At 36.6% G+C, this 23,472-nt stretch overlaps 2 protein-coding genes across 6 annotated transcripts; both read left to right on the forward strand.

Annotated features, from left to right (window-relative positions):
- Window positions 1-7,924: 7,924 nt before the first annotated feature.
- Window positions 7,925-11,389, forward strand: LOC113107674 (prostaglandin E synthase 2). Its single transcript, XM_026270342.1, has 7 exons — window positions 7,925-8,291; window positions 8,388-8,582; window positions 8,688-8,743; window positions 9,298-9,450; window positions 9,556-9,756; window positions 9,847-9,964; window positions 10,503-11,389. Exons 1-7 carry the CDS (start codon window positions 7,998-8,000, stop codon window positions 10,620-10,622), a joined length of 1,137 nt encoding a protein of 378 aa, XP_026126127.1. The 5' UTR covers window positions 7,925-7,997; the 3' UTR covers window positions 10,623-11,389.
- A 140-nt stretch (window positions 11,390-11,529) lies between these two features.
- On the forward strand, window positions 11,530-20,666 carry odf2b (outer dense fiber of sperm tails 2b). Of its 5 annotated transcripts, none has more exons than XM_026270337.1 (19): window positions 11,530-11,823; window positions 12,076-12,204; window positions 12,301-12,402; window positions 12,507-12,677; window positions 12,764-12,951; window positions 13,032-13,161; window positions 13,240-13,371; window positions 13,496-13,570; window positions 14,317-14,388; window positions 14,548-14,664; window positions 14,746-14,931; window positions 15,194-15,303; window positions 16,410-16,545; window positions 16,658-16,768; window positions 16,842-17,105; window positions 17,188-17,303; window positions 18,214-18,376; window positions 18,461-18,586; window positions 20,393-20,666. In XM_026270337.1, the coding sequence occupies exons 2-19, from the start codon at window positions 12,109-12,111 to the stop codon at window positions 20,555-20,557; spliced, it is 2,460 nt and encodes an 819-aa protein (XP_026126122.1). In that variant the 5' UTR covers window positions 11,530-11,823; window positions 12,076-12,108; the 3' UTR covers window positions 20,558-20,666. The 5 variants fall into 5 exon arrangements, with proteins under 5 accessions (XP_026126122.1, XP_026126126.1, XP_026126124.1 ...); XM_026270341.1 differs by having other exon boundaries at window positions 17,188-17,288; XM_026270339.1 differs by having other exon boundaries at window positions 12,304-12,402.
- Window positions 20,667-23,472: the final 2,806 nt, after the last annotated feature.

Genomic DNA, 23,472 nt, shown 5'->3' on the forward strand with positions numbered 1-23,472 from the left:
TCGAGCAACAAATAAAGTGCCCAGAGTGTGTTCTCGCTCGCGTGACCAGTCTGCCCAGTGACCTGTGCAGCTGGGAGTCTGGGTCTGGATCCTACAAAACACACACACACACACACACACACACACATATATATATAAATGGCCAACATACACTCAGATCCATTAAAGAGTTGAAAAAAATTGCAATGCCCTATCATTAAATCTAGGTCACAAAGCTTTTCGGCCACAAACAATTGTCCTATTCTAAAACTGCCTTAACCATAACAGTATTTGAGATATTTGTCTTGTTCTCTGCGTGAGTTAAAGGATGCAGATAAATGCACACATCCGTCATGCAACAGGATAAAAAAGCATAACCCTGGGTAGCACACGGTTCGATATCGGAGGGTTGCATGTGACGATTATCTAATGGCAGGCATAGTTGAAGACCACGGGGAGGTGGCACTCTATTATGAAAGCACAGACTGTGGGAACTGTTTTGAAATGCAGAGGATATCCTACGCAGCCATAGAGAGATGTGGTTGCCATGGAGACAGCAAACGCTCAACCTTTGAAAAGAGATGCCTAGAGGAACAGCAATAAAGTCCACAGAGACAACTGTATTTGCACAAGAGCACCATATCTCACCACGAAGACGCGTCTTTCTATATGACTTCAGTTGCATGCTGTGGTCTGTCTGGTGACATTTAGAATTCACTTAGAATATGCACTAACATGTCGTGACTTGCATTCGTGTCATTCCATTCACGTCCAGGCATGTGCAAGCTTTCTTGTGAACACATGGATTGTTGAAACTCTACCTCTCACGTATGATGGCTTTTACGGTTCAAACTTTAAACACAGACCAAGGAGATGTAAAATGTATTATAACACTCAATTTAAACAATAATTGAACAATATTAGAATTCTATACTATTTTATCTTAATATAAAACAAAACACTGAAACTAAAATCAGTTGCTGCAAGTGAATTTAGGCATTACAACATTGTAATTTACAGTATGAAAAAGATATTCATTTTGAGATTTGATAAATATTATATAGTTAATACAAAGTATTTGGATTATTAGCATCAAAATTAACTTGTGATATGAGAGTAAAGGTAATCTAAATGTAAAAAAGAGCATGCATAATTAAATATGTTTAAATGTTTAGGGTCAGTATGATTTTTAAAGTCATTCATACTTTTATTCAGCAAGGATGCATAGTATTTGTTTGAACTTTATAGTCATCAAAGAATCAAAAACCTTATTTAAACTGTAATAGTATTATTATTGTATTGTGTTTTTGATCATATGAATGGTGGCTTCTTTTAAATTAATTAAATATTTGACTCAAACTTTTTTAGTCAATATGGATATATAAAAAAATCTCTAATACAAGCCAATAATCACTATGGAGCCAATAAATAGTGCATCTCAAATTTGTATCATGCAATGTAATGCTTGCATTGCAAATCATTTAAAATTTACATTTTATTGTAGAAGAGACTTTGAAGCATTTAGCTTCAGTTAAAGTGAACCTAATATTGTATTTTTGTATAATGCATTATTTAATTTTCACACAAAAATTACTGAGACTGCAAAACAATTGCTGAAACCCCTGCAGAACAGTTGTGTTCCCCTGTTTATGAGCCCTGCTTTTATAAACACTCTCTAACTAAGAACTGTGTGTTGTGTTGAGGTAATAGAAAGGCAGGGAAGGAAGCACAGCTTCTGTCTGAACACACACAGAGATCCAATTCCACACAAAGACAGGACAGGGTGGTGTTGGAGAGGAACTGTTGGAGCCATTCACTTTAATGTTCCACTCTGCCTCAGGAGACTGGCAATGGAATCATAAAGAAACGTTACACGAAGATGGGAAACTTGTCTCTCAAAATAACATTTTCAGGGCTGTACCTCAACAATGATTAAAATATGTATCCTTCCTAGACATTCAAAATGTTACTAGTCATAAGCCATGCAAGATGAATCTGTTATGTGGCATTATACAAACCGGATTCCAAAATAGTTGGGACACTGTACAAATTGTGAATAAAAACAGAAATGATTTGGAAGTTTAAATTTCAAAATTTTATTCAGAATACAACATAGATGGCATATGAAATGTTTAAACTGAGAAAATGTATAATTTTAAGGGAAAAATAAGTTGATTTTAAATTTCATGGCATCAACACATCTAAAAAAAGTTGGGACAAGGCCATGTTTACCACTGTGTGGCATCCCCTCTTCTTTTTATAACAGTCTGCTAATGTCTGGGGACTGAGGAGACAAGTTGCTCAAGTTTAGGAATAGGAATGTTGTCCCATTCTTGTCTAATAGAGGCTTCTAGTTGCTCAACTGTCTTAGGTCTTCTTCCACTTTATGATGTGCCAAATATTTTCTATGGGTGAAAGATCTGGACTGCAGGCTGGTCATTTCAGTACCTGTAACCCTCTTCTACGCAGCCATGATGTTGTAATTTTTACAGTATGTAGTCTGGCATTATTATGTTGGAAAATGCAAAGTCTTCCCTGAAAGAGACGTTGTCTGGATGGGAGCATATGTTGTTCTAAAACTTGGATATACCTTTCAGCATTGATGGTGCCTTTCCAGCTGCCCATGCCACACGCACTCATGCAACCCCATACCATCAGAGATGCAGGCTTCTGAACTGAGCGCTGATAACAACTTGGGTTGGCCTTGTCCTCTGTAGTCCGGATGACATGGCGTCCCAGTTTTCCAAAAAAGAACTTCAAATTTGGATTCGTCTGACCACAGAACAGTTTTCCACTTTGCCACAGTCCATTTTAAATGAGCCTTGGTCTGGAGAAAAGGCCTGCGCTTCTGGATCATGTTTAGATATGGCTTCTTTTTTGAGCTATAGAGTTTTAGCCGGCAACAGTGAATGTCACGGTGGATTGTGTTCACCAACAATGTTTTCTGGAAGTATTCCTGAGCCCATATTGTGATTTCCATTACAGTAACATACCTGTATGTGATGCAGTGCCATCTAAGGGCCCGAAGATCAAGGGCATCCAGTATGGTCTGGCCTTGACCCTTATGCACAGAGATTGTTCCAGATTCTCTGAATCTTTGGATTATATTATGCACTGTAGATGATGATAACTTCAAACTCCTTTCTGATATTGCTCCACTATTTTTCACTCCAGCATTGGGGAAATTGGTCTCTGAGAGGCTCTTTTTATACCCAATCATGTTGCCAATTGACCTAATAAATTGCAAATTGGTCCTCCAGCTGTTCCTTATATGTACATTGAACTTTTCCGGCCTCTTATTGCCACCCGTCCCCACTTTTTTGGAATATGTGTAGCTCTCATGAAATGCAACATGAGCCAATATTTGGCATGACATTTCAAAATCTCATTCAACATTTACACAATATTTAATATATGCCAGTGGCAATAGCAGTAACTATTAGACCTCTAACTGGAAGAACAATGAGACATGTGGTGACAGTTACACATGCTATTGCCAAAGAGGATGCCACAAAAATTCTGGATCATCTTTGTTGTGCAATGACTCGTTGATTATAACATGCTGTAAAAAAAAAACTGTCTACGCGTTCTTAAAAGCTTTTCCCTTTTCCTGTTTATAACATCAGTTAAAACATCTCTAAGTTCCCCGTTTCCTGAAACAGAACATTTTCCTTTTGCCAGTTTCCATATCAGTACAGAACACACACACACACACACACACACACAAACAAACAAGATATGAAACATAGTGACTGAGAAAAACAAATAAATAAATAATAAACAGTGATCAAATGTGACTTATTCTTCTATATCATAATAATATTTGGTAAAATGCATGAAAATATTAAAAAGCCAAAAATGTTAACTAAGCCATAAATTACTCGCTCTAAAGTCATCCTAGGTGTAGGCCTACAATATATTATTTTCTTCTTTCAGATGAATTCAGTTGGAGTTATTTTAAAAATATATATTTGATCTCTCAAGCCATTTGATGCAACTTAACGGGTGGTGGTGGTGAGGGGGGTGATCAAAGGCCATCTGTAGTGAATCGATGCGTTTTTGTAATAAAATATCCATATTCAAAACATAATAATCACTTTAATCTAACTTGCGCTCACTGTTGTAAAATGGGAGCAGATCTGGGGGAATGATGTATGAGGTCATCATTAAACTTAAGCGGGTTAAACAATATACGTTAGATATTTATGCATTACCTTTTTCAGTTTTTTAAGGATTAAAATGAAATTCTCAAATATATTTTAAATGACACAAACTCGAGCAAATTTAACAGGTAACTGAAACTAATCTATAACCAAGGGTTTTAAGCAACTGCTTTTAAGATGAATGGGAATGCTAACAGATAGAGACCTCCTTGGCCAAACAATGTCCATGTTTTGTTCTATAAATATTATCCCTAGTAACAAAAACATATAATTAAGTCTGCTATGTAGGTATTTTCTTCTTCTTTCTGGAGTTTTTCTTGGCGGTTGGTACACAACGAAAAGGTGCATTACCGCCACCAACTGGTATGGAGTGTGGATCCGAATGACTACTACTTATTTTATTCCAAACAAAATAAAACTAAACCGAATTAAAAAAACAAACCAAAATCAACAAAACAAAAATTAGGACTCAAATCTTCTCAATCATATTGATTATTCTAAGAATTTAAGAATTTCTACTAAATCAAAATTAATTCTTTCCATTCTAAGGTTTCAGATCATTCCCCACCTTTTCCCCTCATTTTTCTTACAGTGCACCATGACGTGTTCTATTGTCTCTTGTTGCCCACAGTATTCACATCCGGTGTTATGTTTACCTATTTTAAATAAAGTGCTGTTTAACCCTGTGTGCCCAAATCTAAGTCTAGATATAATTGCCTCTTCTCTCCTTTTTATTTCTTGCACATCTCATTTCTCCCACTCTCTTCTGAATTTTGTAAAACCACAGTCCTTTCCTCTTTTCCTCCCACTGCATTTGCCACCTTTTCTTCAACTTCTGTTTAATAATGCCCTTTATTTCCATCTTACTGATGTTAACTGTCACATCAATGTATTCTCTTTTTATGGCCTCCTTTGCAGCTTTATCTGCCATTTCATTTCTTATGATTTCTATATGTGCTGGCACCCACAAAAAATATAACTTCAATGCCCATCATTTAAATTCTATATAATGTTTGTTGTGTTTCTAACAAAATATCTTCTCTGCTATCTCAGTGACTGTTCTATAGATTAATGATGAAGTTGAATCTGAACAAATAATAACTCTCTATGGTCTTATTTCCTCTATCCACTGTACTGCTAACAGAATAGCTAGCATTTCTCCTGTGTTTACTGATACATTATCGCAGTGTTGTGTACTCGAGACTCGGACTCGGTCTTGGACTCGGTCTCGAGACCGTATTTTAATGGTCTCGGTCTTGTCATGGACTCGTGTGCATTTTGACTCGGTATTGACTCGGACTCGAACATATTAGGAATCGGACTTATGCCCGAGTCCACTCGAGTCCCAATCAAAATATTTCATGATTATTACTGTATGTTAATGTTTCTTTAAATTGATGTATGATTGATACATCCAATGACTGGTGATTTTCTTTAGACGTTAGGCCAGCGACACACTGGATGCATGGCGCAAGCGTCTCAGCTGCGTGGCGTGTCTGTTTTTAATTTGGCTCCCATGTTAACAGGTTAGAGCTTGCAGACTGCCTGCGTGAGACGCGCATCCCAGGCGCAGCTCGAGCCGCGCGGAAAATGCGTGCATGCTAGAAATAGAACCGACGCCTATTTTCACGCGAACACGCGCGTGTTGGAAGCGTTTCCAGGCAAAATAAACTAGGAAAATATGTTTATATGTCACTTGTGTCATTATGTACACAAATACATATTAATTCATGACATTTTGATATTTTAAAGTCTATAGGTTGGCATAAATTCTGATATAAATGTAATTTAAATAAATAAATAAATAATTATCGATTTTCAAATATTGCACCTGTCAAACATACTCTATTTTGCAAGAGCCTGGTTTTTCGGCGGCCTCTCTCTATGTCACCTATAGCAGAAGCAGCGCGCCAGCGCCGCGTCAGACACGCTTCTGGTGTGTAAAGACACAGAAAACGCGAAGCAGCCACCATGCTTCTAGCACGCAGCAGAGACGCCACGCAGCCAGTGTGTCACCGGCCTTAAGTTACCCTCCTGCCATCCGCCTGTAGTGATCCCGCTTTCCAGAAAGCCACATTGCTACATTATTTCTCTCAACTGTTTTATTTTTACAAAGTAGGACAAAATGGTCACAGAAAAAAAACAAATATTGTTTAATTAAATTATATAATGAATACAGACACAGACTGACTGTCTCAACACTAAACATCTCCCCCCAAAAAAATGTCTGACAGAAGGCATTGAACTTATATGGCATTTCAACCAGCTTTCTTCCCCTGGCACATACACACTTTTGCATGAAAATTTCCTGGACAGTCAGTCGGCTCTTGTGTGTATGCCTTCCGTAACTAAAAAAAACTTCGACTAGTGTGTATTTTACCCTGCATTAAAACCCACCATCCAGTGAAATTAGCATTAGATTATCCGTTGCTGTTACAGAAAGGGATGAAATGGTAACTTTTGTCAGTCCCCGCTTCCTCTGCACCAATAGAGAGAGTTTTTAGTCGGGGTGGATTGATCATGAGACCACATCGTGCTCGGTTGGGTTGCAGGATGGTCTCCTCACTTATTTTTTTGAAAAGTAATTATGCCCATCTTTAATCTTCACAACATCTAAAGTGCACATAATCCAAGACATTTTCAGGATATTAGCAGTCATTAGTTAAGCTTCAGGGTTAAAAGTTATGTAAAAGCTGTTACAGTTGAACATTTACAGGTATAGTGGTACAGTAATGTTACTTGTACTAGAAGTGTTATGTAGAATTACAATATAGAGTCGTACAGTAATATTATGTGTACTAGAAAGGTTATATGGATGTGTATAGTGGTACAACGATGTTATGTGAAAATGAGCACTTAATATTGACAAGTAACAATTCATAATTCTAATAAAATTACCTTTACACCACATACTATGTGACCCTTTTACCCTTTATTGTTTCCATCATACATTTTACATACTCTTGAAGATTTCTTTAGGTCTTGTCTCAGACCCAATCTCTCTGGTCTCGGTCTTGACTCGGACTCGACCCTTTCTGAACTCGGTCTTGACTCGGACTCGACCCTTTCTGAACTCGGTCTTGACTCGGACTCGACCCTTTCTGAACTCGGTCTTGACTCGGACTCGACCCTCTCTGGACTCGATCTGGACTCGGACTCGAATGAGCTGGTCTCGACTACAACACTGCATTATCGCTAATCCTCTTCATTATTGTAATATTAAACTCTGGAACAGCTACTCCTATCCTATCCACTAAACTCTTTGATGCATCTGTGTAAATCTGGATATAACTGTAGTAATTATTAATATATTCCTGTATAGTAGCCTATGTGAATTCAAAATAAACCCCCTATTTTTGTTCTTCTTTTGTAATAGTGTAAGATCTACTTTCCCTTCAGGCAGTACCAAAGGTGGCACTACTGGAAATGGTACTGTTGGTCTGAATTTTGATTCTATTGATTTTAACTGTTGCTTTTCGTATAACTGTTCACCCAACGCTTTTTGTCTAGCTCTTCTCCTTTTCCCAACAATGTTTTAAAGAGATTTGTGCTGGGTGATCCTTATTATGTCTTATTATGATCCTTATTTGATTATTGAAGCATACTTTTTATTTGTATTTCAAATAATTTAATATATAAAAGCTATTATATTATTTAAAAAACTTTAGACATTTTATATATATTATAAAAACTATTACTTCTTTAAAGAAAATATTTGAATGCGAGATTCGGTTTTTGAAACCCCTCGCGCCCCCTGGAGGGAGTAACGTTAAACGTTCTCCGAGGAACGTCTATTAGCTTGTAGCATTTGTTTGATTGCGCTTGCCGTAGACTTGTGGGAGTTTATGTAAAACCATGATGGCGGCGGCCTGTGCAAGAACGCTCAGTAAGGTCGCCCGGTTAGTTTTAGACACGCCGACATGCCGTGTAACAAACGCCGCAGCACTAGTGCCGAGATTCTCCATGAGATGCCAAGGAAGGGCTTACGGAACCGGCGGAGCGGGGTTTAGATCCAGAGCGTTGCTCGCTGCGCCGACGCGTGGCAGCGGGAGAGTCCTGGGATGCGCCTTCTTGCTCGGTGGTGGTTTCGGCTTGTACCAGACCGTCAAACTCACGCTTCAGCGTCACCATGCAGACGAAAAATCAAATGTATGTATGTAAATATACATAAAGTTTTTGATGGAAGTGTTGATGTGCCCTTAGTGTTGGGGTTGTTTGCTCACCGTGGTTTCTTGTGTTGAACAGGCACCTGAGCTGGGGACAGATCTGAAGTTGACACTGTATCAGTATAAGACCTGTCCGTTTTGCAGCAAGGTGCGAGCCTTCCTGGATTATCATGGGCTGCCATATGAAATTGTGGAGGTCAATCCCGTCATGCGACAGGAGATCAAGTGGTCCACGTACAGAAAAGTCCCCATCCTGATGGTGAACGGGACGTTGGTATGCAGCTCTTCGTATCTTTCTGATGATGATCGATATCGTATTTCTGGTATATGATGCGTCCTTCAGCTCATCAAGTACCTCTCTTTGTTTATATCTCAATAGCAACTTAATGATTCTTCAGTAATAATAAGTGTTTTGAAGACATACCTTGTCAGCAGGTGAGCATTTTCCGTTTGCTATTTTTATATGAATGTTTGTGTTAACATTTAAGCGGTTTTGATGACTTTAATAGTTGCATAAACATTTGGTATAGTAATTTAGAAATGCCTTTAACAAATTTTCATTAACTAGTTGCAAATTAGCATGCCTATTATTAAACTTATTGGCAGTTTATTAGTACTTATAAAGCACATATCCTGGATCCCTAGTCCTACCCAATTCTTAACGACTACCATACTAACTAATAAGTGGTAAATAACGAGTTTATCAAGGCAAAAGTCGTAGGTTTGTTAAAAGCAAGGGTTGGACCTTAAAATAATGTGAGACCAAGTGACCATGGATGCCCCAAAGTATGATTATTCTTCAGAAAGCAGAATGAAAAGTGACAATAAACATAATGTTTTCACAGTTTTGATTGGGTCTCACGCTGGAGGGGGGTTGATTGTGAACTTTTAAGCACCTTGTTCAGTTTTGTGATAGTTGCTTTGCTTTAAGCAAATAAATGTAAATATAAATGCAAATTTTTATTCTGTTCATTCATTGCTTCTTTTAGGGAAAAAACTATGTCTGAGATTCTCACATGTTATCCTGAGATGAAGGCAAAAAATGACCGTGGAAAAGATGTGATAGAGTTTGGCAATAAGTACTGGGTCATGGTACGAGACGCAGATGCTGATCATCTATATCCTGGAAAAGACAACAGAAAGTAAAGCGAATCAGTAATCAGTCTGAAAGTGATTGCTTTATTATCTTTTTTTTAACTGAATTGGCAGAGTCAAACATAACCATTGGATTAACACTTTTTGCCCAGAGAGGAGATTAAATGGCGGAAATGGGCAGATGAGTGGCTGGTGCACTTAATTTCCCCAAATGTTTACCGAACACCGACTGAAGCCCTTGCATCCTTTGATTACATTGTGCGAGAAGGAAAATTTGGCACATTTGAGGGATTCTTTGCCAAGTACTTTGGAGCTGCTGCCATGTGGATCATTTCAAAGAGATTGAAAAATAAGTATGTTTTTAAGCATTTTAAATAATGCATAATAAAGATATTTGTCAAAAATGTCTTGATCATAAAGTTTAACCTTATCATACTACACAGACACCATCTGCAAGATGATGTGAGACAGGATCTCTACAAGGCCGTCAATGATTGGGTGTCAGCCATCGGAAAGAACAAGAAATTTATGGGAGGAGATCAACCCAACCTTGCAGATCTGGTATGTGGTTTTCTTGAAGTCTAAAATTATACATAAATACACTACCGTTGTAAAGTTTGGATCTGTAAGATTTTTTCTTTTATGTTGAAAGAAGTCTCTTTTGGTAACAAAGGCTTAGTTTATTTGATCTAAAATACAGTAAAAACAGTAATATTGTTAAAAAATTATAAGTGTAAATAGTTTTTTTTATATAAATTTATTTTAAAATGTAGTTTATACCTTTGATGGCAAAGCTGTATTTTCATCAGCCATTTATTCATTAGCCAGTGTTGCAAAAGTTGTACTGCCTAATATTTTTATGATCATAAATAGTTTAAAGAACAGCATTTATTGTAATGTAACATTATAAAAGTCTTTACTGTCACGTTTGGTCAATTTAATGCACACTTTCTAAATAAGTGTTGTTTTTTTTGGGAACCCAAACTTTTGCTTTGAAGATATGAATTTTATTATTTCTGATTCTTCTGATTTTCCTGATTGTTTAAGTATCTGTGGTATGGTGGCAAATACATTCTTATACCGTGTGTTTTCAACACAGGCTGTGTTTGGTGTTCTGAGGGTTATGGAGGGCCTTCAGGCATATGAAGACATGATGGAACATACCAAGGTGAAGAACTGGTATCGACGTATGGAGAAGGCCACACAACGAGAGTCATAAAATCAAAGCTTCTGTCATCGCTGAACCAACTTGAAACACTTTATACCACAGCACAACAAGCTTGATGCCATCTAATGGTAGTCTACTGGTTTTGCAAATCTTAAAAGACTAATTTTTGTTAAGCTATGTAACTGGCTTCCATTGTTCCTTTGCTCAGACTGTAATCACAGAGCTAAGAATTTAATTCCAAGAGATTAAAAACAAATAGTTTGTTTTGCAACCAAACTTGATTTGGCCATTTCATATAATCTATAGACATTGTGAATGGGTTTTAGAGGGATTGTTTCAAAACCATCCAGTTTTTTCCATCTCTGTGAACTAGTTTGTAGCTTGACAACAATACTGGACAAATGTATAATCTGGTAATTATTTTCAGCAAATAACGGTTAATTTCTTTCCACAAGTTACTCATTCTTTTGAATGTTTGTCCCTTTTGTCTTACTGAAGTGGTTCCCCTCTCATCGTGATGAGCTCAGCCCTCAAACATGCTTGTGTCTACCTCAGTTTGCATTACTGTTGACTGGGTCATATGTGTCCAATGACTTTAAAATTTGTGGTTTACTGAATGTTCATATTAATGCCTTTCAATCTTGGGATTTCAAGGGGTTTAACTTAAAATGTGATCTCACGGAGTAATGGTTTATTTCTGAAAGTTGTTTTGGACATTTGTAGTATCCAGTTAACCAAGAACTTCGCCTATGCATCATATTCCCATTAGAAAAAAGTGATAATTTTTTGTCAATGAAATAAAGTAAAAATCTCAAGCAGATGTTTGTCAGCTGGTTAATCATGTTTTCTCGAAATAATACTGCGAACTCATCTTAGACGAGACTGTCTTACATATTAAAATACACATTGTTATATTAATTCCAATTTAAGTTCACCACAACTGAATGCGAACAAAATGTCAATTTATGAATGAGAAAATCTCACGGACAAAGGTTAGAATAGGAGGCACATAGCAACGCGTCGTTGGCATAGAAACATAATCAGCTTCAGTTCATTGGGCGTTAAACGTTTTTTCAAATCTTTGTCGCTTAAGTTTCGAACCAGCCAATCAGAAGCCAAACAGAATGTAGAAGGCGGGATTTAGAGCGTCAGACGCGTCTCCGATTGGCGGCTATTGTTGTCCATGCGAAAGTCTACCGGGTGCAGCAAACAACATAACACAGGGGAAGCAACGTTACATACTTGTATCGAGGTTAGTAGTATTTTTTATTCATATTACACCAATCGTTTAAAGTACATAAGTTTTCATCGATCAGGATTATTTAACTGGTCATATAAATATTTCGTGTATAAGCAGAAAAGATTAGTAGCATAAACATAGACTTGACTTAGAACCAATAGTCTTTTAGTTCAAAAGATATGCAAGTATGATTAATAACACATCTGTTTTACTTTTCTTCCAATTTTATGCTACACATCTGGTGAACTTTTTAATATTCTTAAGACAAATAAAGATCGCCCTTACTGAATTGAAGGGATGAAAGCACGGTCCTCCTCCCCGCCCGTCCACGTTCATGTCCCAGACTCAACATCTGTGCATGTCCACCTGAAGAAGAGTCCACAGAAGAGCCAGGTCGGGATGCATGCTGTTTATCATTCCAGTTTAAAACAGTGAGTTGTTTGTTTTACTGAGACCGTGAAATCACTCATCACAGCTCTTTATGTTCAGCAGGGGAAAGTGAGCCATTTACGATCCACAGCCAGTGTGAAGGTCCGAGCTCCCTGGGTTCCTCCTGGAAAGGCTTCAAGACGAAGAGAATACAAATGGGAGGTTTGTTAAGTCCTATTCTACTTCATTTGCCAGCACAAATCATCTATAATGAGTCTTTTTATTTTGTCTCTAAATGACTGTACTTTAATAAAAAAATATTTCAGGGGGCTACTCGTGGCTTGGACATCACCCAGGGACGGGCCACTGACCCTTCTTCACCTCCTCTGCAGCTCACTGACCTGTCCAGTGAAGAGGTCGATGCGAGAGGAGTAATCGACAAATATGAGAGAAAAATTGAAAGTCTAATGTCAGAGGTTGATTGTATAAAAAGTGAGGTATGGGTTATACATAACCATGACTATAAGATGGATTCACAATTCACTGTGCAACATTGTGGATTTGAATGTCTGAATCTTCATAGGTGAAGTTACGGCAGGCAGAGGACCACTTAAAGCACCAGTCACAGCAGTTGAGCGCCTGTCGGCGTTTGATTGATCAGCATGAGGAAAGACTTGAAGAAGCCAGCAAGGGCTTGAGAAGGTCGAAGCGTGAGAACGCTGATCTGCGTAGCACTGTAGACGGGACGCAGGCTGAGTCTGGACATATGAGGTATAGTTCTTTCTGACACATTAGCTTCTTTTTTGGGTTGTTGTGACCAAATGCTTAAAATGTGTGAATTATGTGGATAGATCAGAAACGGGACCTCCACATCAGGAGATAGAAACTTTGCTGAGGAAACTGGTGGAAGCTGAGATAGACGGCCAGGCTGTAGCCAAACATGTTACAGCACTGAGGGAAACAGTGGGCAAACTTAAGAAGGTTGGCAAAACTCCCAGCTTTTCAGTTACCTGTTTCTCTTGAATAATAATTATATAAAAAGTCAATTTGTGCATTCAGGACAAAAAACAGTCAAAGACGCAGTCTGATCAGTTGGGTCATCAACATGAGCTACTAGAGCAAAAGTTGGACACGTTTGTGGAGACAAACCGCACTCTCAGACGGCTTTTGAGGGAACAGCATGGACGAGAGGTACAAAAACTTCCTAAATTAATTTGTCTCATCATGTTTAGGTTGGCTGTTGGTTCTGCAGTATTGCACGCTTTTTTTTTTTTTCAAATAAAAAATGTCGTTTTGTCTGTCCTTTTCACCACAGACAGATGCACTGAGGTTGTCTGATGAGAAGGAGATGCTAATGAGAAAACTTGCTGAATCTGAGGCTGAAAAAAGGGTTTGTAATCTAACTCTCTCTCTGTATATACATTTATGTATATATAACAATAAAGTGAGCTTGATACACATACATCATACTCAAAAAGTATGTGTTAAATTTGTCGGTAACACTTTAGAATAAGGTTCCATTAGTTAATGTATTAATTAACATGAACAAACAATGAATAATACATTTATTACTGACTGTATTTATTCATCTTCGTTAATGTTAGTTAATGAAAATACAGTTATTCATTGTTAGTTCATGGTAATTCACAGTGCATTAAGTAATGTTAACAAGCACAACTTTTGATTTAAATAATACATTAGTAAATGTTGAAATTAACATGAACTAAGACTTATAAATGCTGTAGAAGGATTGTTCTTGCTTAGTTCATGTTAACGAATGTAGTTAACTAACATTAACTAATGGAACCTTATTCTAAAGTGTTACCAATTTGTCTAAAGTGACGGTGAAAACTTGTTTTGCAAAATATGTCTGTTGGTAAAAAGAAATGCTGAACTTTTAAAAACATTTTGTTCATCAGCAGAATCAGCAGCACAACATTGATAATAATTCAAAATGTTTCCATGGACCAAATCGGCATATTCAAATCATTTCTGAAGGATCATGTGACACTGAATACTGGAGTAATGGCAGATGAAGATTGAGCTTTGCCATCAAAGGGAAAAAGTTTTAGAATACATTAAACCCCCCCAAAAAACATATTTTAAATGGTTATAATGTTTTACTTGCTCTTTTAGAAGCTTGAGACTAAACTCAACCTCAGGGACAGAGAGGCCAATGAGATGGCTGAGAATTTGGAAAATGAAAAGGTAATAATGGTATCCCACAAATTCCCTCTTTTTTTATTTATTTGCATAAGATTCTTCTACCGAATCTTTTATTGCCTCTTCTGCATTTCTAAATGCTTGCATATAGTGAATATGCATCAGATTAGCTCCAGTGTTGTAGGAAGTGTTTTGTGATCCCAGGATCATCTGAAGACTGCAGGAGAGCTGTCAAAGGTTCTTGAATCCACCCGCAGACGCTTGCAGAAACAGCTGAACAAGAAAGAAGCTGAGAATAACCGGCTGGAGGCTCAGATTCAAGTGAGCCTACTTTTGCTTTAGTCACGGTTTTTCATTGACATAAAGGTCCATCACGTAAGTCTGTTCTGTACCCTGGCACAGAGGCTGGAAGACACACTGCAGCATCAGCAGGAGGAGGTGCAAGGCCTGCTGGAGCAGATGAGAGAGCTGAAGCAGCATTGTGAAGGAGACAGAGGTGTCCACAAACAGGTCTTGGAGGACCAGAGGAAACAGGCTGAACACAGTGTGAATACAGCTGCACAGCTCTCTGCAGAACTCCTGGACAAGGTACTGGCCAGAAGAACAATACATGAACTGTACTACAAGGTTTCATAAACACAAAGAAATATTTAGTAGACTTTCATGGTTTACAAAGTGCTAATTGATTAAATCATTTTCAAAATGTCCTTTTTATAATATGACACTGCTGGCTCATGTATTCATTTTTTATCGACATCACAGTTTGTTTGAAAGGCAGATTTTTTTTTATGCAGATGGCCAGTATGAGCCATGCAGTGCAAACTCTGATGTGTTTGTGTCATCTCCTCAGGAGGCTCAGTTAGCCGAGGCTCTCTCCACCGCCGAGGAGCTGCGGCAGCGCTACTCCAAACAGAATAGAGAGAAATGCCAGCTGGAGTCCGAGATCAACACCTTAAATAAGTCAGTGACTCTTTCTTTACTTGTTCTAAGTGTTCCCGTCTATGATTTATTATTTTTAGTCTGAATTATGGATGATGTTCTGAGTAATTTATGATGCTTGGGGAGATACATCGGTGAGATCTGAGTTTTTGAAATTCTCTTTCAATTTAATTGTCAATCAATATCTCTGTAAAAAAGTGAATCTCACAAACCCTGCTAAGACAATGTCCCAGTCAGATTTCATATTAAAAAAAAAAAACTGCATTTCTGACCATTAAGATTTGCATTGTTTTGTGGTAAACAGTTTTTTCTACCCAGTTGTCATTACCACCATAATCATTTTACATATTCTACTTGATCTAAATTATCTTTATCTTTACTTCTTCATTTTCTTATTAGCATAATACATTACTTCATCCCATATGTACAATGTAATTTTTGACATTTCTTAATTTTGGAATTTTCTGGGATTTACTGTATTAACTTTTGAATGTTCTCTCTGTCTGTCTACATACTACCAATCAAACTTTTTGAACAGCAAGATTTTTAACATTTTTTAGTCTCTTTTATTTACCAAGCCTGCATTTATTTGATCCAAAGTACAGCAAAAACAGTAAACTTTTGAAATATTTGTACTATTTAAAATAACTTTCCCATTTTTAATATATTTTAAAAATCAAATTTATTCCAGTGATTTCAAAGCTGAATTTTTAGCACCATTACTCCAGTCACATTATCCTTAAATCATAAAATATTCAGATTTTCTGCTCAGAAACATTTATTATTATGTTGAAAACAGCTGAGAAGAATTTTTGTTGCGTTTCTTTGTTGAATAGAAAGTTAAGCAGAACTGCATTTGTCTGAAATAGAAATCTTTTGTAACATTATAAATGTCTTTATCATAAAATTTTTCTTTTTGGAGGTTTTAAATATTTTGCAATATGGCAACAAGAATTAAGGGGAATAACTTTGTTCCTAATTCTAAATTTCTTGTTCATTTCTTTTCCAGTTTTTATTTCCTTTTGAGGATTGACTATTTTTTTGACATGAGTTTCCTGATATTAACCCAATTGTCATGTTTTGTGGAGCTCACAGTGGATGGTGATTGTAGACTTTGCTCTTTGCAGCCGCCTCATTGAGTTGAGTGAACAGCTGCGCAGTTGTGAGGAGAAGTCCTGCACAGAGAGAGAGGGGCTTCTCAGCCGTCTACACTCCCTCACCTCAGAGAACACGGCCACCAAACTGGAAAACCAGAGACTCAAGGCAAGAAATCAGATAAAACCTGTCTAGATCTAGACTTTTCTTATTACTCCAAAACCATTTAAGTGCTGATTTAGATTTTTGTGCATTATCTTGCATTTTTCTCTACTTTAAGAGCACTCTGTCAGCCACAGAGGACAGGCTGTCTTTGTCTCAGTCGGAGGTGCAGCAGCTGAAGATTTCTCTCAGAGACTTTGAGAGTCTGGTGGAGGGTTACAAGAGCCAGGTGCTTTTAACATAGCTCATTACAATCCATCTTCACTGAGTCGTAGTACGCTAACCCGTCATAATTCTTGCAGTTGCAAAAGACACGCTTGGAGTCAGATGAGTACACTTTGAGGCTGGAGATGGTGGAGAAGGAAGCACAGGGTGACCGCGAGGAGATGGAAAGAGAGGTGGAACAGAGCCGCAAGCAGCTCCACGCTCGGCTGAAGGAAATGGAGATGCTGCGTGAAGCTCTGAAGCACTCGGAGAACGAGCTCAGGGAGGCCAGAGAGAACATGCACATCCAGGACAGGAGAAACGCAGAGCAGAACAGCACTCTGTCTGATCTCCGAGTCAAGGTGATCATGCGTGTTTAGTCATGTTTACAGTGAAATCACGAGGGATTTTTATTTCATCATGTATTTTCTTGTTTGTTTATAGATGGAGCAGCAGAGTTGTAAAATAGAGAATCTCCAGGAGAAGAACTTATTTCTACTTGAGGAAAACATGCAGTTGAAACGCTCCATGGAAGACACTCAAAGGTCTCCTGCACATCTGTAATAATATATTATATTATATTATATTATATTATATTATATTATATTATATTATATTATATTATATTATATTATATTATATTATATTATATTATATTATATTATATTATATTTTTTAAAAGACCTAATGAAATCAAAATTCTGAAAAATTTCCATTTAAATTTCCTTCTTCTATAAAATCAACCAAAATATATTGATGGCATTATATGTAGTTTAATATAATATTTCAAAGATTATATGAAACCATGATGAAACCAGTACTCTTCCTGTAATACATATATTATAAAATATATTTGCAAAGGAATCAAAATTTCAATTTCTATTTAAATTGTCATCTCCTCTAATAAATACACCAAAAACATATTGAGAATATTATTTTCTAATCTCCTGTCACTGGCTAGAAAACGTCACATTTTAATTGTATTGATTTATGTAATATTTATTTAAATTTGATTCATAACTTTCCTTCTAAACAGGAAATGTCCACAGAAAATACTAATAAATGAATAACATTTGACTGGATCTTTAAAAAAAACACCCAAGTGACACAAAAAGCTGAAGTTAAATACAGTCAAATCAAAAATTATTCCGATACCAGATTTTTTATTATTTTTTTACTAGTAGGTGCAGGACACTAGTTCATTTATGTATTTGAGGATTGTAAAATAAAGCAAAAGGTGACATATTATACCCAAAAAATCTTCATATAGTGGACTACCAGTAAAATTGAACACTTTGACCTGATCCAGTTTTTTCATTAATCACTTATTCAACCTTTTTGCACCACAGACTGAACAAAATTAAGCATTGCTTTGTAATTGGTTGACCTAAATTGGTATTATCTATTGTGTGCTTAAATTTAACAGCTTTAACAGATTTCTGTATCATTCTCCCTTCTTGGTTCACACAGGAAGATGGAGGATGTGAGCACTCAGAACAGGGATCTGCTTCAGGTTGTCGCTAAGCGTGAGGAAACCATCCACAACACACAGCTGCATCTGGAGGAGAGGAGCCGAGAGTGTGACTCCCTCTACAGACAGCTGGAGCAGGCCAGGGAGGAGGTGCAGAGACAGGTCACAGTCAACAGCTAATTCTTTTTGATGCTACAGATGTTGCACCTGTGTGAGGTTCGTGTATACATGAGTCTTTGTTTACAGGTGGACCAGAGCCTGGAGCGGGTGCGCTCCAAAGAACGCTCAGCTCAGTCTAAAATTCTGGATTTGGAGAGTCAGCTGAGCCTGGCTAAAAATGAGCTGGGTCAGCTGCGCCGCAGCAAAGAGGACGTAAGTGTTCGCTCAAACTTTCCATTGCACATTTCTTAACAAGCTCCACAAAAACAAAAATCATCAAATTATTATAATGTTAAATTCTCTGTGAATAGTAAGAGTAAATCCATTTGAGCTGTGGTTCAGTTTGATTTAAAAAAAAATCCAACATGACTAAAATGTATGACATGGCTTAAGGGAGTTCATAGCGATGGATGGCAGAACTGTCATTCATCATATCAATGCTTTTTGCGTTTGTCCTAAGAAACTTTGCATTCACACAGAAAATGTTTCCGTTCTCTAGCAAGAGACATAAAATGCAGTGGGAGGTGGAAAAATCTTGACAATGCTTTTGCAAGTTAGGGGGAATCCGATACTTCTGTAAGAGAATGTAAAAGCATTGAAATATATTTTCCCATCACCATGTGCCTTTAGAGAAACATATTCATAATAGAAGTCTATGAGGCATGTTTTTAGAGTTGCTTCTAGAGTTTTATTTTTTTTTCAATGTATTTCACTCTAGAAATGTTGGAAAATGAATATTAATAAAAAGTAGACTGAAACAAGCTTATGCCAATGTGATAACATTGCTTTATTATTGAGAGAAAAGTCACCAATGAGTATAATTACTAAAACTTAGTATTTGATATACAGGTGCATCTCAATAAATTCTTATGTTGTGGAAAAGTTAATTTATTTCAGTAATTCAACTCAAATTGTGAAACTTGTTTATTAAATAAATTCACTGCACATAAACTGCAGTAGTTTAAGTCTTTGGTTCTTTAAATTGTGATGATTTTGGCTCACATTTAATAAAAACCCACCAATCTCAACGAATTAGAAGGTCCTAGAGTCTGGAGGAAGGGTGGAGAAGCTCATAGACCAAGTTGCTTGAAGTCCAGTGTTAAGTTTCCAGTCTGTGATGATTTGGGGTGCAATGTCACTGCCAAACCAAAGTCACTGCACCCGCTTACCAAGAAATTCTGGAGCACTTCATGCTTCCTTCTGCTGACCAGCTTTTTGAAGATTCTGATTTCATTTTCCAGCAGGATTTGGCACCTGCTCACACTGCCAAAAGTTGTTTAAATGACCATGGTGTTGGTGTGCTTGACTGGCCAACAAACTCACCAGACCTGAACCCCATCGAGAATCTATGGGCTATTGTCAAGAGAAAAATGAAAAACAGAGACCAAAAAATGCAGATGAGCTGAAGGCCACTGTCAAAGAAACCTAAACTTCCAGACCACCTCAGCAGTGCCACAAACGGATCACCTCTATGCCACGATGAATTGATGAAGTAATTAAAGCAAAAGGAGCCCCTACCAAGTATTGAGTACATGAACAGTAAATAAACATACTCTCCAGAAGGCCAAAAATGAATTAGAAATGTTTTTTTTTTTGGTCTTGTGAAGTATTCTAGTTTGTTGAGATAGTGAATTGGTGGGTTTTTGTTAAATGTGAGCCAAAACCATTAAAATTAAAAACCAATCAACTAAACCACTTTACTTCAGTCTGTGTGCGTTGAATTTAATACACAAGTTTCATAATTTGAGTTGAATTTTCCACAACATTCTAATTTATTGAGATGCACCTGTCCAGATGGAAATTCAAGCCCATCGATTTTTTTAAAAATTCTAAAAATCTTTATCCAGTAAACATGAACCATTTGAAAGGTCATTAAGAGTCAGTGATTTGTGGGAATCAGCAACATGGTGCTGATGCTTCGCTCGTTTTAATCTGCCTTACATTTCCCTTACATATCAAATAATCATATATGCACTTGCATTAGGACCTTTTAGAAGCAGTTTGGGTTTCATTTTTCAGACGGAGAAACGATTTCAGTGCAAACTTCAGGACATGAAGAACCAGTTGGAGCAAGTGAACAGCGCCAACCGCAGCCTGCAGAACTACGTCCACTACCTTAAGGCTTCATACGCCAATGTGTTTGGAGACTCTGTCTTAACAAGCTCACTAAATCCCCACATCTAAACACGGACCACAAATGAGCCATTTCTCTATTTAATGCAGTTATTCTATGACTTTAAATGACCTCAGAGATTTCTTCTGATGATCTTTTAATAAAAAAGTGCAAAACAAATCTCCAATGTATCTGTTTCATTTAAATCACAATGAATTAAACAGTCACAATATTCAAAAATATATATAAAAATACTTTAACTGCTTTCAGATGACAGTACAATCATTCATTAGAACTAATCCACTAAGCCACAAAGTCAAGTTTCACCTGAGGGATGAAAACAGAACCCAAGTCATTAACAGTTCTCACAAGACTCTTATTTTTAATACTACACAGGAATAATGCACTACTGTAGGACTTTACCTTGTCCTTCTGTTGAACGGTTAGTCTCTTGATTGAGATGAGACCGTTTAATTCGTGGTGTCCAATAACAACCCACCAGCCCTCTTCACGTTTCTGCACAAAACAAACAAAATGTCATGAAAATCTCATCAGTTCATCTTATTATAATATTGGGGTCAATAATAATTCCAGCGCAACTTCAAGCTGCAACTGTAGGGGCGTAAATTAAATAAATTTCCAAATGGAATAACATATTGCATCACAATGTAACGAGGTCATTACAACTTAACATCAACAGTGGACACAAAAACTACCCACAGAGATAAGAATAGAAATAAAGACAGAAGAGGATGGAGACATCTTCTTCATAGATCATTAGTCAGTAAGTCTGATGTGTGAGCAAACTTTAAAAAAAGGTGGCCGTGAATTAAGCCATCATAAAAACTGATAACATTTGATAACTTAATATTTGTCACTCTCAAAATTTTTTGGCCACGGCTGTATATTATAATGAGTTATTGTAATAACAATGTAAATTTTTGGTGCATCATTTTAATTTATTTCTAGAAAAAACATTTTTTATATTGGCAGAATATTTTTATTGGTTATCATCCCTAACATGAAAAATCTCCAGTAAAGTTTAAAGTGAAAACTTCTATACACATCACATGTAAACAGGTGCAGTGATCTCACCTGATTTCCAAGGGCTGCCTGAATGAAGCTGAGGAGAATTTGGCAACACTGCCGCATGCAAATACACCAAACACACCTGGATGTAAGGAAAGCAAAATGGGACAAATTTCTTGCTACACTGCAGCATAGTAAAATGATTATCACACCCCCGTTTATGTTCTATTTTTTTTTATGCATCTTGCAGTTGTTCCTTTATTTTTGTCTTATGTCGGAGTTTTTGCAGTTTTATTTTTTTCATTGCAAATTAGTGTAATCCATGCTGACGTCCAAACTCAGGGTATTATATTCTCAGAAAACAATGTAAAGTTTAGAAGAAATTTGGCTGTAGGACAAAAAGAGGCCTGTCAATTTTTATTTTAGAATTAGAAAAAAGCAAGCTTGCCATTTCAGCTAGATTCTACTGGCCTGGAATGGGGGTGGACGTTGATAAATGGTTCAAAAGTCTACTAAATATTTTCCTTTTCAACATTGCTGTTAGACATAAACTGATTATGTTAACAGCATGGATGACTTTAGTGGGGAAAGTCACCACCAGGACCAACAATGTAAATGAGTACATTTATTGACCATTACACAAAATTGCCTATGCTATTCTGACTAAATATGAAGCAGTTGTGTACTGCATTAATTTAGTTCACAGGTTTGGGGCAACAAAGATCATTCTTTCTGACAAAGGCACAGAGTCTGTTAACCAGGTTTAAAGTTTATTGAATAAAGGGGGAAAAAATCACTATGAATTAAAATTTTCATGTGTGCATAGGGTTCTGGTTTATACACAACATTTATGGTTCATTGTATACTTATTCTAATGAATGTTTTGCACACGCCACACACAAATATTTTTTTACATAAATGAGCATAAATTAAAGTATACAACAGTATAAAACAGAATAGCCAAAGCCTCAAGCATCACATTGAAATCGGTAATTGAAAAAAAAAGGAAATACATTTCAAGTTGAAAAGGCTTTTGTCTTAAAACTATTTTCAAGTTTAGGATTAACGACGGTATTTTGAACTATTTGACTTGCCGTACATCCAGTCGTGCTTCTTGCGCACGCTAGTTCTGATCGTACGTATAGTAACTCGGCAACTACGCAAGAATTGTAGTATGTTTGCGTAAAGTGGAACAGACATTCCGAGACAGTAGGTGTTTCTCAAGTGTTCCCAACTTAGCAATTTTGTTGCTAGATTTAGCAACTTTTCAGACTACAGTAGCAACTTTTTTTCAAAGAAGTACCTAGCAACAAATGTAACAATTTTTAACATTTATTTGGCAACTTTAAGCAACAATTAATAAGTGACTTGAGTGATAAAAAAGGCTCATATTTTCATCTAATATACACAAAAAGAGGAAACCAAAGATGAGTACACATCATGTAAATCAAGTTACTTGCTGTTTGCAATTGTTTGATTAATTAATAATAATACAAATTTAATAATTGTTCATTAATGATACACCGTGTTAGCTTGTAACTGTGATTGTTGATCACTTATCACATTGCAAGAACAATATCTAGAAAAATGGAAAAGGTACTAGTATCTTTCAAGGACATTATACATTATCCATTGTAAACCTTTAAACACTAAATACAATGCGTAATTAAAATCTAAAAAAAATCTATACGAAAAATTCCTTCATATTAACATATTAGATTTTGCCCTGTTTTTAGAGTGTAGCATACTAACTTATACAATACTTAAAACTATTGCTCAGAATGCGTAGTAGTTTTACTAGTTTACAAGCAAAAAAAATAAATCTGAAATTGTTCAAAAGATTTGTAAGTGTTCAACAATTCAAAAAATACAGTTATTTATATTTTAATATTATATTATGCATTATTATTATTTAAATTAAAATATAAATCAACATATCAAGTATTTTAGCTTATAT

The sequence above is a fragment of the Carassius auratus genome, chromosome 8 (genome assembly GCF_003368295.1).
Source record: "Carassius auratus strain Wakin chromosome 8, ASM336829v1, whole genome shotgun sequence".
Lineage (NCBI taxonomy): Eukaryota > Metazoa > Chordata > Actinopteri > Cypriniformes > Cyprinidae > Carassius > Carassius auratus.

Coding starts and splice junctions, on each gene's coding strand:
- odf2b (XM_026270337.1), top strand. CDS start 12,109: ATGAAAGCACGGTCCTCCTCCCCGCCCGTCCACGTTCATGTCCCAGAC. Junction 13,571..14,316: donor AATCTGAGGCTGAAAAAAGG/GTTTGTAATCTA, acceptor TTGCTCTTTTAG/AAGCTTGAGACTAAACTCAA. Junction 14,932..15,193: donor CTGCAGAACTCCTGGACAAG/GTACTGGCCAGA, acceptor TCATCTCCTCAG/GAGGCTCAGTTAGCCGAGGC.
- LOC113107674 (XM_026270342.1), top strand. CDS start 7,998: ATGATGGCGGCGGCCTGTGCAAGAACGCTCAGTAAGGTCGCCCGGTTA. Junction 8,292..8,387: donor ATGCAGACGAAAAATCAAAT/GTATGTATGTAA, acceptor TGTGTTGAACAG/GCACCTGAGCTGGGGACAGA. Junction 9,757..9,846: donor TCAAAGAGATTGAAAAATAA/GTATGTTTTTAA, acceptor CATACTACACAG/ACACCATCTGCAAGATGATG.